The sequence below is a fragment of the Lottia gigantea genome (genome assembly GCF_000327385.1).
Source record: "Lottia gigantea unplaced genomic scaffold LOTGIsca_3, whole genome shotgun sequence".
In the NCBI taxonomy this organism is placed as follows: Eukaryota; Metazoa; Mollusca; class Gastropoda; family Lottiidae; genus Lottia; species Lottia gigantea.
In genome coordinates, this window is record NW_008708986.1 from 504,493 (window position 1) to 524,995 (window position 20,503).

Consider the following 20,503-nt stretch of genomic DNA (forward strand, 5'->3'; position numbering starts at 1 on the left):
CCTATATCAAAACACTAAATTATTTTCTATGGTTATGATATGGTTAGGACATTTTTAATAAAATATGTGATGATACAAAAGATTATTGCACTTAATTTAGTTTGACAACACAAGTTCAGCATATGAACTTAAATCATATGGTTTTGATAATTCAATGCTAGAGTTCAATGCTGTTCAAATACTAATGACTTTTTTCTTATTAGCAGAAAGGATTAAATTTATTTCAACTACATGTCCAATGTTGACAGGAATAAAGAATGTAAAATAATAGAGAAAGAGATGAAAAATGAAAAATAAAATAATAATACAGCACTATATGAATTATTAACATTTAGTTGGTTAAATATATTATTGTGACCCAACTTAATACAGACAATATATACATCAACACACATTGTTATAAATCAGAAATCAGATAGACCATGCTCACTCAACTGGAGAGAATTTCATTTCATTTTAGTCATTCAAATTTTTATTTATTTTTCAGAAGTTTATAACCATTTTTAAATTTTGAAAAATCTAAAAAAAAATTTGCAAAAGAACTTTCAAAATAACATGTTTTTTTGTTGAAAATACTGGTTATACCAATATATCAATTTATTTCTAACGTCAGGAATTACAATATATTATATTAAAAGTGATATTTGGTTACTAGTTTAACAATGGGTAATGTATTTATTGTCTAATAACTAATGATATAATTACAGAGCAATAATCTAGTACATTATGTCATATTTACATATATATATACAATATAACTTTACTTCAAAATAATAAGTAGAACTAAAAACAAGCTGGGCTTTTTGATTTGATCAAAAGGCTATGTTAAGTATCATGCAATAATTCTAAGTATGGTTTGAAACAGAGAATAAAACTTAAAACGGCTGAGGTTTGTAGTAAGGTATTTGATAAGATCTTTGATTGGCCTTTCTTGTCACAATGACAATATTAACCGATTACAGCTCCTGGTAATAATCAATGTTCTAATTTGTGCCATAGTCCTAGACAGTTAAAAGATCTAATCCATGTTTCATTTTGATTGTTAGCCTTCAGTTTTTGTGCACCATACGTGTAAACTTTTAATAAATAGCAAGGAAATATGAATATAAAAGATAAACAAATAGCAAAATTTGGTAAAAAAAATTAGGAAGCACTATAAGTTACTTTGTGGGAGAACCCTAATAAATTTTATACTCTTGGTAAAGGCAAACTTTTCAAGTACTTCGCTAAAAAAATAATATTGCTTAGCAACTTTAAATGATTTGAAAACATGATAAATATGAAAATGAAAGTATAAATTCCATGCAACAATACAATTGAATATTAAGAACAATACTTCATTTGACTACCATAGTATAATGTATGATTAGGATGATGACTATAATACAATGTAAAATATGTTATATATTTCATCAATAATGAACTTCACTTTACAGCAGGCATTGTGTTCGCAGGACGCTTACAACTTCTATTTGCACCATTCTGATTTTTTATCTGTGATGACTTTCTGCAAGTCTGGAAAACTTGTCCAGAATATAACACTACTATTGGGCATGAATGGTTTTGATGTGATATTTTTTTCATTTTTCTGAAATTAATGATGTCTGACAAGATATTGGTTAACATAATATTCTGTTTTGCAAAAGTAAAAGGGGTTAGAAATTCCTCTTTGGAATCCCTTTCAGAGCTGCAAAAATTTTCCTTAAAGTAGAAAATTACAATATTGTACCTAAATTTGTACACTTGAAATTTGATTTTGCCAAAAACACAGAGGGAATGCCATCAATAAAACAGTTTAATGTTTTTAATGCCCATTGTAATCAAATACTTTTCTTAATATTAAGACGGATCTATAAACTACTGTGATATTTTACATTTTATACAAAATATTGTAACAGGAAGACAAATAGTGTGTTTTATTGTTTTGTCGTACCATTTCGTGTCTGTCCACCAGTCAAACAAATTTCCTTGTGGTTTGATTTATCAGTCCTCAGGTCTTAGTCATCTAAGAGTTATGTCCCATAACAACTAGAAATCCACTCATGGAATCAAGTCATAAGTTGTTTGAATCAACAGCAATGTCTCAATAATTACTCCAGATATATAATGAAATAGAATCAAGAAACTGAAGAGATGGGGTTGTGTGGTGATCCCATCTGAGTAAGAACTTTATCTAACCATTGTAGAGGACCGTTTAAATGTAGCTCAATCCAGCATGGTGTACTGGTCACGTCTTGACGATGATATTCAGCTCCCCAACCTTTCACAAAACTCATACGGATTGTACACATTTTAGTTAGTTCATAAACAGCTTCAAATCCATGATTGACTGATTGACTGAGTAAGGTGGCAAATTCCTGGTTATTGAAGATTTTGAGACTACAACCAGGCGGTATTTTACAAACGGTTGTAGGATGAAAACCATGATGATAGTTACAATTACGACTCTGTACAAATATACTACTATCACTTAAACATTCAGCAAATACTTCACCACCAACATAATATAGATGTACCCCTGAAATATATAATAATAATACCAATATAATGACAGAGACAGTGTGAAAGAAGAGTTGATAAACCTACGCACAGAGTCGTACGGGTTATCTATTAATATTCCTATTATAATTCATTTTTCTCTAAAATATTTCATATCTATTGTAATCTTACAAGTTTTCTATCACAGTCCCGTTCTAATGACATTCTAAACAAATCACAGAGAGTAATTTAGGACCCATTTTTTGCTAATGGAGGAATGAGGAATTGTGGGATATATTTTGCAAATCTTAGATTTGTAGCAAACTGATCAAAATGACAAGCCCCTTGTTATTACCCATGTAATTTGTACAACCAGACTTCATAAATCTGTCATATTTCTTAGCAAAGAGCTTAAAACAAAATCAAAAGTACTAGTAATAGAGGTCAAGTACCAACCTTTACTGATATGACGTCTGGTGTTTTCTATTGTAGAATTTCTATTAACATTGGATAATAAACCAAGACAGAATCTATCCGCATTATTACTGGGATCTGTAAAACCATCTACTACAATACTAGATCTTGATGCATGAAACGCTTCCCCAACTCTGTTATTTAACTCATAGTACACTATACTACACCAATATTGAGGTTCTTGATACGTTACTGGCTGAACATCTGAAATAAAATAATTTTCCAACATAACTATGGGCAGATGTACTATCTCAATTAAAGTTCCTAAAGTGCATGTAAATAATGTTCCAAAATCTTTTAATTTACAAGTTGCCATTCACTGCACTGATCCTGTAGAATAAGATATGCAACTAAACTACCATTACATAAAGCACAATACAATAAAAATAAGTGACACAATAAATAATATACAAGCTTATAAGTGTTCTGAGTAATATTTCCATGTAAAGAATACACCATACAATGTAAATATCAACTAAAAGGAACCATTTAAACTTACATAGTCAAATGTATTTTATGCAAATCTGGAGATATTTCAAAACATGAAGCCACACTATCATTAGACTCTAATAAAGAAATCGGTATCAAAAAAAAAAGAGGAAAGAGGGAATGAAAATATTAAACGAACGTACCAACAGAAAGTTGACAAGTCAGTCTTTGATCTCGTGGATTGGAGAATTGACGTGAAACATTAGGTCCTTTGTGATGCATTGATACACCTACAAACACAGTGAATAGTCAACACCAATATCAAATACATAAAGCATAAATAATATACATAACACAAAAGTATATAAAAAAAAGCAGGAAATAACAATTTTGGTGAACAAGATTTCTTTCCTAAGATGGGTTCCCTCAACCTTAGAATTAAAGGGATTCATATCAAATGGTTTTTCTGGAATACAGGAACCACATACATCTAAACAACATCTGAATAGTGCAAACTGAAATTGTGTGAATACCATAATATTAATGCTTTTCAGGTCGAACCTTTTTCAATGACCAATTTAGTGTTTCTCTATCTTTACATGCACATACAATTTAAATAAAAATTTGAAAACATAATTCTTATTTAATACAGGAACCCATCTTTAATTGAGCATCAAATCAATTTTTGATATTGTACATGCTACGCTATGTTTCCTTCAAGATCTACTAACTGCTAGTCAAAAGAGAATAGTATATTCCATTCAAAACTTATATATTTGTTTCAAGCATGCATGGCATTATACATTACACAGCTATTTTACATCAACAAATGGTTACAGATAAGGAAAATAAAATATTTATAATATTGAAACCAAATAATACATTCTCAAAAAGCTTATCTACCTCACTATAAATTTGCAATAGTTTACCTGAAGGAGGAGGCATTGATGTTGTATCCATAGGTGTAGGTCCATTCTGTATATTATTACTTTGATTAATGTTAATATTATTTTGATTATTATCTTCTGGTGGCTGGTAAGCAGGAGGTGGGGTGTCAGCTGAAACAGTAAACATGCTTTAACATGAGTTATCTCCCTTCAGGTACTGAATCTCAAAGTTACTTGTGTAAATTTGAACTTCTTTATTAGAAAAGGTTTAAACAAGGGAAGACAGTTTAAGATATATCCTCAATTGCAAATAAAACAATGGTAACTTTCATACAGCCAGCAGAGATTCATTCAATTTCAACTATTGTAAGTACACTATAATCATATGAAAGTTCAATGGTCACACTCTTTTTTTACAGCTCTGGATAAGGCGACGATTAAGAACCAAAAACTTACCTGGTAAACCATAAGGACTGCCTGGTCCAGAACTTTGTGGTGAATTAGGTTGTTGTTGAGGTGGTGTAGCTTGGGGTTGTTGAAATGGGTAAGTAACATTGTGAGGCATGGAAGGTTCAGGAACTTGTTGAAAGGGTAGCAATGGCATATGATTAGGACCACCATGATGAGCAGGAAATTCACTGTATCTTGGTACTAATACAGGTGGAAGAACTGGAAAGAAAAATGATATCAAATACAACATGAAATTTATACTATTCTGTCTGTATCTCATTAGAATCTAAGGAAGGACACTACCATAAAAAAAACTTTGTTTTTCTACAATGAAATATTGTTTTTCTACAATGAAATGTTTCACATAATATGAAGATTAAATATAAAGAGATAGCTGAATGGACATGAATGGCAACAATTCAATGAAATAGTTCAGAGATTCTTCATAAAGTGTTATTTTTATCACAGAATAATTCATGTGCGAGAAGAATCTAATAAGCTTACAGCATAATTTTGCAAACAATATTTTCTTTTATACACTGCCAAATTTATATCCAATTATATAAGTTTACATTTCATCAAGTAGATATTTTACTCATATTTCAATGTGATAAAACTCTACAACCAATATATGTCAACATATGGTCATTTATAAACATTATAAGATTATACTGTTCTGTATCAAGGCAAATGTTTCTTTTCAGCTTTTTTGTCAGCTGTGTAGTTTGAAATGTAAATCATTCTTTAACTTCAACTGAGAAACTGTCATGGAATCTTTGATTGAGCTGATTTATGAATTAAGACATTATTAATGTAGGATACTAATCTTACATATCAATTAAAAGATGAATCAATAATGGGTTTATTTCAGCAATTCATTGATACGATCAATGAAAAGTCAGATTGACAAGAACATATTTTAACAAGGATAAACTATAGTGATTGAGATATCTGTACCAGGTCACTGGTTGTTACTTATTATTATCCTGCTATATACAGGGTAATACAAATATAGTCCCATCACATCAGCTATTACATACCACTATTTAAAATAACACTGCCTCATCTATTACCTTTAATCAATAACAGTGGTTTATACCATATTCATTTTATCACAATATGGGTATTTTGCACATTATGGTATTAACCGACTGTATAGAACAAAATCCTTAATGAATTCACTTTCTTTAAGTCTATGTAGATTGATAGGTCTGTTGTTGAAAAAATGACGCTTTGCAAAGACAAGCTCAAGAAGAAAGGAAGAACGCAGGTCTGAAGCCAATAACTAAACTAAGACTTTCGGTGTAAGCTTGAAGATCACTAACAAATGGTAGTTTGCTATTGCATTTTTGCCTATAGATGTGTTTTGTCTTTGTTTAAAAAACTGGGTTTGTTTTATCTATATCTATATGATAGTTAATATTGTGATAATTACTTTAAAGATGGTCTACAATCTTTACCACTATCATATAAATAGTTGATTTAGTATTTGACCCCAAGTTTCATTAAACAAATTTTGTTTACTCAGTTTATCAACTAGATTAGTCTTAAACAAATAAACAATGATTTATATAATCAAATTATCACCATACAATTGTACACTTGAAAGTATAAGAACATATAAATATATTTTATGTCATTTGACTGTACAGATGAAAACTTAAGTAGTTGTACCTACCAGATATTCTATGATGTCGCTAGCATATCACATGGTTAATATCTAAATGATTTTAATCATCCTATCATCATAAATTTTTAACACCATTTCAAAATGAATTATTCGATCTGGCAATTATTTTATAATGATCATGATCACAACCTCTCTCTCTCTCTTTACTGATTGAACTAAAATTTGGTTATGGAGTCACAATCTAAATCTGACACTGAAATTTCTATATATTCCTGTCATTCTAATATCAACACAATGTGATATTTAATGTGATCTCCCCCATTTTCAATGTTCCAGATATTTCCAATTTCATTTACAAGAAAAATGGGCTAAAGTTAAAAAATAATTATGAAAGCTAAAAATCTAGGGCATATTTCTTCTTAAATTATTCCTTTCTTGGCAGCCTCTTTCTATTTCCTTTAAAGCTTCCTGCAATTTCGCAATATGAAAAAATTCGTTTCATTTAGACATTAAAGGTTGCTAAAAAATGCATTAAATTATTGTTTTCTCGCTCCAGGGGTTATTTTATACAACTCCATGACATCAAATTATATGTTTTTTATTCTAGACTTATTGATTCACTCATCGTACTGATACAATGATGGAACATTTCTTCTTTTTTTACTTTCTAATCAATATCTTATTAAGTGAGTCATGAATCTTTACATAGTTTTCATCAGATACTCATTTCCACAGATTTTCAAAATGGAAAAATAATGATTATATTCATGCTAGGTTATGTTTATTTTATATCATGATTCATGCTATTCTGTACTGCAATTTTTTATAATTGGAAAGAGCTGAGAGTATTTCATTTCTGACTAAAAGTTCTCGACATTATTAATCCTTTGAAGCCATCATATTAGTTCTCAACTGAATAAATTGTAGTAAGCACATGTTAATATCGAAAAAAGGGTCCTAATGAAAAATCACAGTATACACTGAGACAATGCCAATGATCCGAATTTAAGAAAAACATTTAGAGGAGCTATTAGTTACCTGGACTTTCGACTCTTTTGTAATGATAAGGATTAATGCAGACATCTTTCTGTTTGGCACTGAAGGGATATTCACAGCATTCTAAAGGTTTAAGTTCATGATGAGATTGTAAGTCTGGCCAACGCCATACTCGACAGTAAATTACATGGGGTAGGCCTTTACGATGAGACACCTGTAATCTACCATCTAGAGATCGTGGTATTGTGACACATTTACTTAATTGTCCAGGCTGACTTAATGCCTTTTCTAAATTCTCTAATGCTCCTTTGGTTTTCTTTAACTTTTTAACCAAAGAATCCACAGCCTTTTCTGCCCATTTCTCTTCTTCATCACCTTGTTTCCATCCTAATAAACGTTTTACAGCTGGACTTGTGAAAGAAAATATACTTGATAGAGGCGACGTCATATCTGAAAATACAGAAGGAATAAGCTTATTACTTGATACTACAAAAAAAACTTATTTCTGCAGGCACTGTTTATTGCAGTATTCTATTAAGCAAGAATTTGTCTGATATTGCTCTGGTCCTTCATTTCGCGACCAGAAGTTTAGAATGTTGAATATGTGTAGTCAAAAGACAAGGATCTGAATCTCTTCTTCAATGTCTGACAGTCTTAAACATAACAATTATAATTTAAAACCCGTTGAAATCCAATGATTAGACAGATAGGAAGCAACAATAAAACACATAATAACTTGACTTTATTTAAATAATCTGCAGTTATTTTACTACATGTGTTAAAGAGATTCCAATCAAATTGATTTTTTCCCCTAGATTTGTAGTTTCTTAGAGAAAAGCCATCATCCATTACAGTGAATCACACTTGTCAGTTGTTTTCATTGAAAATTTATCTCCTGTTTTTATTTGATTCATTACTCACTGACATTGAAGATCATTGGGGACTAGAAAATCTCCTACTTCAAATGATTTGATCAGGCTATCTAATGTATTACAATTACTTTCTATTATACTCTTCAATATTTGTAGGCTTAATATTCTGATACTGATTTACTACATAACCTAGGTTTTTTTTTTTACATTTCATGAGGCTTTGGCTTCATTTTCAGATGTCAGGTCATTTCATACTATCATATTCATTTTGTGATTTAGTTTTTGTATTATCAATATTCCAAATGATAAACAGAAAATTGTGGGTACTTTTAATACCAGTAATCAAAATCATTTAATCAAATATTCAATCCATTGCCACAAGTTTCCTTAATTTTCTTCAAAATTAAAATAAAACATATCATTTATCACTGTAAAATAAATTGAGATTAAATAAAAGGTGTTGCTTTGACCCAAGAATGGAGTACATTTGACATAGAAAAGATATTACCAAGTACCTACAATATACACAGTTGAATATTATCATAGACATCAAAATGAGTGAAGTGAGTACAAATGAATGTTTTCACTATCCTTGGTATTGAGTAGAAAATATAACAAAATTGACCTAAATTTCTATTTTCATTTTCTATCACCTGCATTATTCAAATAAACGGTTTATTATTTTTTTCTACCTTTCACCAATATAGTAAAACAGGTGTAGACTCTTTTAATATTTTCTCTAGCACTTCACAAACTTATACTGGTAATTTTAGATTTAAATTATAATAATTAGCTAATGTGAAGCTTCAATGTTCAGTATGGTTTGATGAAAATTGAAGTTAATGCTCTGATATCAATCTTATTAGTTTTATTTCAATATTTCCTGTAATAATCAGTGATTTTGGCAAGAATTGAGATTCCAAATTGAGATACCCATAATAATAAGCGGCAGTAGCACCTGATCTTGACTTCCTTCAAGTACATTAATTTCTGGAAAATTAGCAAACAAAAATTGTCAGTTACAGGTAGAAAACATTGCAAGTACAGTACTATATCTTTTTTGGGTACCGCTAACAGTTTTTAAGCCCAAAGAAAAACTGATCTGTGTCAATGAAAGTTAAATTTTAACTAAACCTAACTTTTTGCCCACAGCCCAATAAATGACTACCAGAAGACAAGGATAACTGTTGACTGTACCGTATTAGACTATAAATAAACAACACACCAACAACAACATATTATATCTTTAATCTTCCCACTGGACATCGGTCAGCTTTAACTTCTAATTCTATTTCATCTTTATTGATGAAAGCAATATGCTAGTCGAGACAGTATTCTTTTTGTGACTGTTTTACCTCCTACTGTCCAGCTTAAACATTAAAATAGTGACTAAAAGCAAAGACTTGAAATAACTTCAGAAATTGGGTCAAACATTTTGTCCAGCACAAATGAATTGTGTCCGAAATTTGAAATTTTATACCATATTTTCCATTGAAAATTGCATTCAAAAATGTTCAATTCACGACCCTTTTCTCACCTGCAATACAGGTTAATAACTAAAAAAAATTCATTTCATTCAAATCGTGATTACTTATATTCCCAATGACTGGAGAAATGTTAAAATGCTCAGTAAACAAATACATAATAAAATTAAATCATGCCTTGTTGAAAAGCTCTAGGCCAGAATAAAGAGCCATCAGAAGTAAAGACTGTTAATAATGGATAATAAAATATGTCTGTATCAGCAAATGGATTTCTTACTTTCATCATCTTTCTACTTTCGGTTTTTTGTACATCTTTGTATCAAATTCGTAAGTAATATTTGAAATACATGTGTCAAAGGGTGATTGGACTTCATGATTATAATATAATACTATTTGATCTTTTATATCTTTAGTAATAATAGAATAAAAATTATTGAAAAAGATTCTGACAACTGATTTGGCAAAATTGTGTTCACACCATTGTTTTTTTTTTAACTTGAATATCCAGGCCATGCTTTTCTTTTAATAATGCTAGTAATTAGATGATCTAATAGACTATGTTATTGACTTCCATACTCAGTCCTAGGTGAGAAACGTTAATTCAGTGCATGAAAAAGTACATTTTGATAAGAACAAGAACCTTGACATTTATCAGCCGTATAAAAATCCAGAAACGCTGATAATTCAAAAATCAACAAAGAATGAACATTCGCTGAGATTTTACCGGACAATATCCTTGTTTAGTCGCTTATTTCATGCCTTGCATAATGCACATAGCTCATTTCTTCTTTTGAAGCAAATCTTTTTTTAGATATGTTCAACAAGAAAACCACAGAGATAAGCTTAAGGTTTAAATCTACTCAAAAAGTGATTGTCCACAAAACAAAAGGGACAAAATCAGGTTTGATAACGTCACTAATTGCAAAGAGCCATTATGTGATAAAGAAAATTTTGCGATTAGTAACATCATAGAAACACTTAGTTTTAGTTGAAATGCAGGCACCACCGACATCTGATAGTAATTTGGAATGGTGCAAATTAACAGTGTCCCTAATACACATAAATGTTTTAGAAAACCCCTTTACTACCCCTTTAAGACAAAACAAAAAATTTATTTCAAGTATGGCAAGATTCATCAGATTCAAAGCACATCACATTAGATAATGATTTTTGTTTTAGGTATACTGTAAGCCTAGGGTATTTGACAAGAATCTTCCACAACATAGTAAAGAAAAAGAACTGTTAAAATATTAACAAGGTCTCATAACATTTGCAATAAATGACTTTTTTCTTTTGTTAGCTTATTAATTTCTAAACTGGAAGCCAATTAACATAGAAAACCAATTACAATTTGAAAGTGAGAAAATAATTAGTTTAAAAACATGATTGTGTTTTATTGAAGTCAAGTGATTGAGACATTGGTATACTGACACCCCCAGTGTTATAAGTTGACAGTTAACAGGCTAATTAGTGAAGTCAACACCCAATTAAATGCTTCAATGACCAAACTCATTCTTGTGCAGCAAAGTTGCTAAACCTGTCTGTTAAGAGTTTTTAATATTTTCAACAATATGCAGGATCCTGCTTTTTACAATTTTTACTGTAAACAATAAATTAAAAAAGTAAACTACAAAAACCATTTCAATTTGACCCAAGGAAGCACAGTCAGCTGCCATCTGTACACTACAAAAATTCCAGAACAGGGAAAAGACATTATCAATTTTCATACTGGTCTGTCACAAGTTCTCCTTTGCATTTGAACATAAATCTCATCCAAAGGAAAAATCAAAATCAAGCAGTCACTTTGGCAAATCAGTCATGTCATGAGATTAACTGTCAGAAAATTCTTCTGCCATCCAACAGACTTTGTTCACGCTGTATTCCGTCATTTTGATGCTTGTATGAAGCATTTGACGAGAAAATAAGGGTTGTTATACAGTCAAACATCATTTGTTGGGAGGTACTCCTTCACCCAGACATGATATCGCCACGCTGTCGACATCGAGTTGAGAAATTTCACAGTCAACTCATCAAAAATGGCGAATTTGGGAACGAAACCTCTCGAAGAAAGTGAAAAATTTACCTGTCCAACTTTCGGCTACAAATGTATTAACCTCCTGATCTTCAGAAATATAGCAACTCAGCAATCAAGGGCTATTTCTACGGCGGGAAAACCATCCGTGAAATTTCTCCATCAAAAATAAGTCACAAGCCAAAGAGTAAAATTTCTTTGCTATTGTAAGTGGCGACAGTCAGACGGGAAGTCGCATCACTGGAAACAACCATTGATATTACTACACGAAAACGACCTCTACGCACTTCCTGTTTTTAAAGATTTTAACGACACTTTTAGAAACCTATATTATAAGCATAAGTTCTTGGCGATTTTATAATATTTAATGTCATTTTTAACAATACACAGGCGGATAAATCAGTTTTCATGTAAATAACATGCACTATTTCATTTCGGATGTAGCGATAAAAATAAACATGTTATTTGGTTGAATGGTGTGTTGAGAAAAGTGACGTCACGATTTATTGGCGACAGAATGGCGGAGAGGCTGCCCCATGTATGTAAAGGGGTGACTGTATTTCTACTTGGGGGTCAACCAAAGCTTTTGTTACTTTATACATCACTGTGGGCTTAAGATGTATTTCATTTATTAGAATTCACAGTTTACACAGTTATTGTGGATATGAGTTATCCTTGTAACATTGAAGTGTTTTGCAAAAATACAAAACTGGTTTGATGAAAATTGTGTATTCCCCCTAAAATAATAATAATGTACTGTTCCATAATTTGTAGGGAAATACCGTCCGATTAGAATGTAAAGTAAACACAGATTTCCCTTGTTGTGGATGATCAAATACTTCAACATTTAACGTCTTCAATTTAGATTGACTCATTTCTACAGGGCAGGTGGATAGATTAAAAGTTTCTTTACCATGTTTTCGCTAGGTTGAATTTAGTTGATTGGCAAATATTATTACAGAAGCCGACAAAGGCGGTGAAATTCTTGTGCATTGCTTTTCCATACATACACGTGACTCACCATCTGAGAGCTGTTCCCCACATGTTATGTACATTTAATAAGCCTTTATTATTGTATCAGTGAATTGGAGGGATGGTAGATTCTATTGTACTAAATAAGGATTGGGCTACAGATAATTTAAGGTGTATTAAGTTATTCATTAAGGGATTTGTGTACCAGATTTTGCCATTTGACTTGAAAAATTTGTTGAAAAATTCACACTTTCGTAGGTGAAACAAATTTATCAATGAATTTTATGTAAATTTTGATATCAGGTTCAGAACTACATATGTATAATGCAGTATTAGATCGACATTGCGTTTATATAAATATATGTTGTTTTAAACATACTTCAAGAAATTTCAACAGGAACATTCCAACTTTTGACTGAAAATGGCCATTATTTAATATAATAATGTTATCCCATGTTAACAACGTTATCAATGCAAAGTTTTTTAAAGCTGAAATTCCTTTAAAGATAAAAATAAACAGATAGACGCACATCTATATGCCGATATTGGGAAATCAGCTTTAGATAGCCCATCATTATGATCCAATTGGTTAGAGAATTTTATTCAGTTTATTTCTGAACCCATATTGAATCCATATTATAGAGTATGAAATATGGCACATGTAGTATTGTTTAAATAATATTTCCTCTATATTTCAGAGGATGGTTCAGTAGATGTTAGTAACAATGTGCCAGAAACTCTATCTAGAAGGGGTATGTACTGATGATGGTAGATTAAGTCTGCCTCTTGTATCTTCAGCTCTACTCTTTGTATCCAGATACTGTCAGTCATACCATTTTCAGTATTTTTTAGTCATACCAAATGATTTGAAATCAACAGGTAAGAATTTAGGATGAGAAGTTGTATGTATGCTATATTCATTTTTTTACTAATGAATGAGCAGTTTTTGAAAAGATATCATTATCGAAATACATAAATCAGACCGTTAAAAGGATTGTTAGAGGTTTTTCTAAATATTTGATGTGTATTGGGAACACTGATAGCACTGTTTCAATTTTAAGTCAGACGTTTGTGGTTTCAGCAATTCCATTTAAACCAAGTGTTTGATAACATCACTAATCGAGAAGGGCCTTATGTGGTACAAGCCTTTTTTACGATTAGTGACGCTATAAAACGCTTAGTTTAGGCATCTGACTGAAATTTTTAATGGTGCAAGTTGATGCTATCGATGTCACATTAAAATTTTAGAAAACCCCTTTACTATCCCTTTAAAACCAAAGTGACTTTCAAGCATTCATTACCGATATTGTGAATTGGAGAAGTCCAAATGTGATACTGATACCAACTGGACTGGAACTGCAAGTGTCATTTCAAAACATACACAAGTAGGCTTCATACTTTTGTCCATGCCCTGATAACTTAAGATTCTGAGGTTATTGTGCCACTATGCCTGCGAGATTTATCAATTTTTTCACAGGGAATCTCCTTGCATAATTATAATATTAAAATTGTTTCTGATTACTTCCATTTCAGAAAAGTATGTTTTTCAGTCAAGTAATATCTTAAAAGGGTTGAATATTGAATATATTAAAGAGAGTTGTCTACCTTGCTTGGTAAAGAACTGTATATTACCTGTAAGTCTTGATGAAGAAACATGCATGATAAGATCAGGTCTATGTGGGACAGTCAGACATCTTATACAATCATCACATCACAATAATCCTGGAGAAAACTTCATAGATTTATTGGTAGGTATTTTGCAGTTTTGATCATAATTTCATCTTAAAATGAATCATTCTTAGCTTTCCAAAAACTTAATGCTTAAAACTAAAGATCATGATAACGCATAAAATTGAATTTATTGGAACTGGATTAGGAAGAATTCTTTTAACATTATTTTACATGTTGGTATCTGAATATTTGCCATGCTTCGTGCATTCTATTTGTTAAGTAAATGAATTTGAATTACTTGTATCATTGTAGGGGTTTAGAAGTGGCAGTTTGAGAATGTGTGCTGAGGTAAGAAATCAAGCGGTATTTGTCAGGGGAGGTAATTTGATGTATCAGGGGAGATAATGACAAGGCATTAAGCCGCTTGGATCAAGGAGGTAGACATAACATAAAAACCATCCTGAGTTATACAGATGGAGATAATTTGGTATGTCAATAATGATAATGATAATAAAAATCACTTTTGATTTGTAAGGGAGAAATATTATTTTTTAAGATCAAAAGGATTAAGGAGTCAAGTTTTAGATGTTGAATAAGAATCAAATTGTTATTATTTCAGGTATCTGGGTGGACTAAATTGTGTGAAGTTGATCTTCCTGATGCTATTTTAAATCTTGTGTCAAAAATTAAGTGAGTTTATGTTATTTTAAAACATATCTCTTGAGATATGGACATTTACCTTAAGACAAATATTTTTCAATGTTTGATACCTTTTAATGTGAAAATTTTGTGATCATGGCACTGTGTCTGTTTCTTCCACTCATTAGAGTCAAAAGTTGAGTCAGGTGTTAGGGAAACGAACGGATGCCAGTTTACTGAGATTTCAAGGATGGGTTTTATATTCTTTAGATCTGATCATTGCTCCAAAGTTGTATTTTTAGTTTGAACAGATGTTGATTTGTTTAAATAACTTAACTATACTTTTGCATATCCATGTTGTGCTTATGTTTGGTTTTTGGAATTAAATATTTGTTTTATCATTTAGAAATCCTAAAGCTGGACCTGTTTATACCATTTTGAAAATATTTATCTTAATTTTAGTGAAATGGATATAAAGGAAGAGAATGAAATTGCTATTCCAGTAGATTTGTTGAAATTAGAGATGCATTTTTCAAAGCCTCCTAAAATACATAATGATCATAAAATAAAAAAACGTATACTAGTTGAAAATAGAGATGAGATCCTCAATTCTGAGAGTGGTATGGAACTGCTGATGTCGCTAAAACGAGACAGAAATGACTGTTTATTTGAGCGAGACGTTATTTTATCACATGGTATTCGCAGATATTTTATTTATAAAAATGTCAAAAACAATTTGTACCTTAAAAGTGATAAAAAGTATGCCAAGGACAGAATTCCAAAATACAAACCAAAAGACAAAGAAAGGCCAATAACTCCTCCTGTACAGAAAACAAATGAAGAAAAGGCGGAACGTAGAAAAGAGAAAAAGAAAAGAAAATTGGAAAGAAAAGAAGCTAAGCGTTTAGCTGAAATTGAACAAGAAACTTTAAAATTGAATTTAAATCGTAACACTTCAGTTAAAATTGATGTGAATGATTCAGTTGACACTGATGAACTTTCAAGAAGCATTTCTGATAGTGACTCTACAACAGGAGACAATTATGGCTGTGTAAAAAGTGAACCATACACCATAGAGGAAATAATATCAGCATTTAAAACTATAGCTATTTTAGATGTAGAATTTGTTCATGTATATTCTGAAGGTTTAGAGATGACTGTTGCTGATCTGATACTGTTTGTTTATTGTTATTTGTTAATGGTAAGAGAATTCTTTTCTTGGTTAAACTTAGTGTTTTGACACAGTAAAATCTAAATTTCAGTATATTTTATTAAAGGGTAAATATGTTCGAGCATGTAACTTGTTTGAAAATGGTCTGACAATATCATTTATTTCTTTTCTCTATTTTCTTCATGCATGTCAAATCTAAGATAGCTGCCTTGATGATGGTTACATATCTAAAGTGTTTCAACATATAAGGATGAGCTTTTGTGAATTACAATAAAGTAAAATTGCCTATATGCTTTTACTTGTCATTTGATTTGATTTAAATATATTATTTATTTATAATACATGTAACAGTAATGAAAACTTTATGATTTGTAGAAAAGTTTGAACTTTAAAATGGATGCCTTAAAAGAACATCTACCAAATATTTCAACTTGGTTAGATCATATGTTATCATTACCTAGAATAAAGGAATCCTGTCAGCAGTGTGGTTTATCATGGAATCCCAGACTTGCAGGAATAAATAATGTAACATTTAAAATTCTGTCTGATACTGTTCCTGTGGATGAAAATATGGAACTTCAGTAAGTTGTGATTTTTTTCAAACAATTAACTTGAAAATTATTTAACCTTATTCTGTCAGTTTTTTTTTTATGATTGATAAAACCAGCCCAATCAGATGTTGATATGACTTGACTGGCTCTGAGTACCAAACAATAAAATGCTACAAAACATGCTTAAAGGTGTTATGGAAAAGATAAGTTTTTCTCTGCACTATGCATTGCACACAACGGCCAGTGTGCCTCCATAACCCATAAACATGTATTTGAAGGAAGCATTATATAAATAAAGTTGATAAACTTTGTTTTTCAGTCGTAGAAATAAATCTACAGTACGAGCTATAAAACCTGAAGTAACAGAAATATTACAGTCAATTAAAGTGAGATATTTCATTCTTCCTCTTTTCAATCATTTAATTTTATAAGCTTACTTGTCTATTATGTTTTTGTGTCAACAAGGGCTGTCACTATTACATTTCCTGTCTTTCAGGGCAAATTTTTTTTCTCTGATTATCTTAAATATGTGAAAATGTCACTTAACTCTTGTAATGAAAAAACATTCTAAAATAGAATCAGAGTTGGACATTCTATCTGATAGACCTGCAAAGATGGTCTAATCAACATATATTCGCTTCCAATGTCTCCTCCAGAAGAATTTTTGATGATGTGTTAAAGGTAAAATAGTCATCTGAATAGTTTTCCTAAAGTTCAGTATAAGGTTGAGTATTTATCTGTGTAGTAACCAATTTAGAATTGTGTCTTTCAGAAGAGTAATATTGATATCAAGCTAGGTAAACATCCTTGTAATGAAGATGTTGGTATAAATTGGAATGATTTACCACTAAGTGCTCATCCACAGGAAGGTTGGTATATATCTCTATCAAATCAGGCCTATCTGTGTAAACAAAATGGATATCTTATAAAAATTTTATAGGAAGTGCGCTGACATCTTGATATGAATAGTTACTGGACCTGTTGTTGAGGAACACAATTTTAAAAAAAATGTTACATGCATTTGAAATATAAATTTCTCATTTGAATCTTTTCAGCGTTTCATTTCCAGATCTGGTACAAACTCAACATTATTTTGAATATAAAATTTTACCATCGTTTGTTTGTCTTTATAAAGGTGCTGTTCCACAGAAGAGAATAGAAAGAAAATGTCAACAATTAGAGAATTTAGTAACAGCTGTAGTGAAACTAGCTAAACCTGGTAATATTATTGTAGATTTCTGTAGTGGAGGTGTAAGTAAATATATTATTATCAGAGAGAAAGTGCTCACCAGATAGACTCTCAGAAGCATGTAAATTTTTCTCACCTTGAGGAATGTTCCATTAGAAAATAAACTCGCTACTGCTATGTGTATAGGATATCCATTGAAAGCACTGACAATCTGTAACACGAGTTTGCTTGCTACATCTGGCAATGAGAGACAATAATCTTGTTTGCAACTGACAGAGTTAACCCACTGATATATTGCATATAATACTACTTAAAAACTGGTTTGAACAAAAGTTATTTTCAAATACTCAAAGGTGCCAACTTAGATTGTTAGGTCCATATGATTTCAGTATTTTTTTTTCAATTTTTAGGGACATCTTGGAATTGTTATAGCTTATTTGTTACCACATTGCAAGGTATTGTTATTAACTAAACTATTAAATTCTTAAACTTTATTGATACATTAATTAGAAATGGACATCCTTGTCTTTTTGCCTGTAAAGAAAACATATATATGACACAATAATAATTTCTACTTGTTCAACTTCAGTAGGGACTTAAGCTTATAATAGGTCAGATGTCTGAAGATAGCATATCAGGAAACTCGTGGGTAACAACTAAGTTCTGTTTTAATCTTTCTATTATGTAGTATTGTATGATTTAAGGATATTATTGTATGATTTTCAGATATATTTGATAGAAAATAAAGAGGAATCAATAGATAGAGCTAGAACAAGAATAGAAAGTTTACAGCTGAGAAATGTTGTAATATATCAGGTATATATTTCAGTTTGAACATGTGAATAGTTTATATATATATAATAACGTAACTATCATAAAGGTACTTACATATTATTAGCAGCTTCTGTGATAGTGATGTCATTTAGCGCTTAGTTTTAGTGGTATTACAAGAACCACAGATGTTTGATCGAAAATTAGAATGGTGTTAATCGATGCTATCAGTGTTCCTTATACACCATAAAAAGTTTATGAAATTTCTGTGCTATCCCTTTATGCAAAATGTGTTGATTTTAATACTTTGATTCCAGTGTAATCTAGATTATTTTCATGGTAATTTTGATATTGGGGTATGTTTACATGCCTGTGGTGTTGCAACTGATATGGTATTACAACAATGTTTAGATAATAATGCATCATTTGTTATCTGCCCTTGTTGTTACGGTAGCATTGTGAAAACTCATAGAATATATTACCCTCGTAGTAAATTATTTACAAATACTGGTATGACATACAAGGTAAGCTTTTAAATTTTATGTCTTGTAGTTTTTCAACCTCCTTAGTAAAGTGATTGACATTTGTGAAGTTGAAACTCCTTTCAGCCAGAATTCTTCAATTATTTCAATTTAAAGCATCGTTTGCCAATTATTTTTCAGGATTTTGTAACTCTAGGACATGCTGCAGATCAAACAGAATTTAATATTGCTCTTGCAGATCAAGGTTGGTATTTTTTTTAGTTTTAAGTGTGTTCCATTTATTTGAAATGTACCTTTGTCAGTAGAAATGCTGAAAGAGTAAAGAGATACCTATAGAGGAAAGAAGCTTACAGCACATAGCTCTTCAGTTTTTAATCCCATCTACATGACTATTTTTCATTAGTCATTTTGACCTGCATCACTAAAGGAAAACCAGATGAAAACACCCTTGTCTAGAAAGAACCGTAGCCCTCCTGGTTTGTGGACAATAATGTAAACCCATGTGTAATCAAGCCTAATGCATGATTTAACAATTTGATTACAGCACAACAAGATGTTTCCTCTATAGGTTTTTAGAATAATTGTTGAATTGTGAATCTAATATTATGTGTATGTATGTTTGTATATATTTTTAGGTGTATACTGTGCTAACCTAGTTGATACAGATAGAGCTGAATTGGCTAGAGAAAATCATTACTCTGTTAGTCTTTGTACTTTGCAACCTAAATCATGTACTCCTAAAAATAATCTCTTGATTGGTGTACCCTGTTAAGTTTAAAGTTTAATCAAGAAATCTGTTTTGAATTCATTTTGTTACCTCTTTAGAGTTAATAAAGAAAGTGCCATTATCATGGGTAATAATCTTAATAATAATTGTATTGTTGCATATTTGATTTCAACAGAATACTTCCTCTTATAATAAACATTTCAGGTTATGTTGTTTAGTTATGACACCAGAGAAGTCTACAAATGAATATATTTAATATTTTATCTTCATTTGAAATAGAATATTCCTTTATCTTTATATTCTGATCTTCTTGGGCTTGTTTGGAAAAGTATTTTTTTTAAAGATATTTCAGCAATCATTCTTTAAGTCATGCATTTTTTAAATTTTAAACTGTTATTTTAAAATGAATTTTTATGCAATAAAGATGATGTTATGCTCTTCTGTATATTGACTACTTGTAATATGAAAATATACCCATCTATTAAGTCTATTATAAGTTCTTGATCTCTGAAAGAGTTTCAAACCACAGACTCTGAAACTATTTTTACTCAAAACCATTCATTGATTTAAGACAATTCAATACTACTCATCTGGATAA

The 20,503-nt window shown here is 30.7% G+C and overlaps 2 protein-coding genes across 2 annotated transcripts; one reads left to right on the top strand and one right to left on the bottom strand.

Moving 5' to 3' along the window:
* Nucleotides 1-2,117: 2,117 nt before the first annotated feature.
* LOTGIDRAFT_104873 (hypothetical protein) lies at nt 2,118-7,792 on the bottom strand (the record flags this gene model as incomplete). Its single annotated transcript, XM_009057070.1, has 5 exons — nt 2,118-2,518; nt 2,935-3,183; nt 4,371-4,439; nt 4,725-4,937; nt 7,387-7,792. 5 exons carry the CDS (start codon nt 7,790-7,792, stop codon nt 2,118-2,120), a joined length of 1,338 nt encoding a protein of 445 aa, XP_009055318.1.
* Nucleotides 7,793-14,191: 6,399 nt separating this feature from the next.
* LOTGIDRAFT_104845 (hypothetical protein) lies at nt 14,192-19,950 on the top strand (the record flags this gene model as incomplete). The annotated part of the gene is made up of 13 exons (XM_009057071.1): nt 14,192-14,452; nt 14,688-14,723; nt 14,995-15,053; nt 15,477-15,634; nt 15,974-16,215; nt 16,561-16,766; nt 17,514-17,605; nt 17,872-17,987; nt 18,336-18,380; nt 18,652-18,741; nt 19,014-19,220; nt 19,359-19,422; nt 19,814-19,950. Coding segments are annotated over 13 exons (1,713 nt in total), but the record flags the coding sequence as incomplete, so codon positions are not given.
* Between the last annotated feature and the right edge of the window lie 553 nt (nt 19,951-20,503).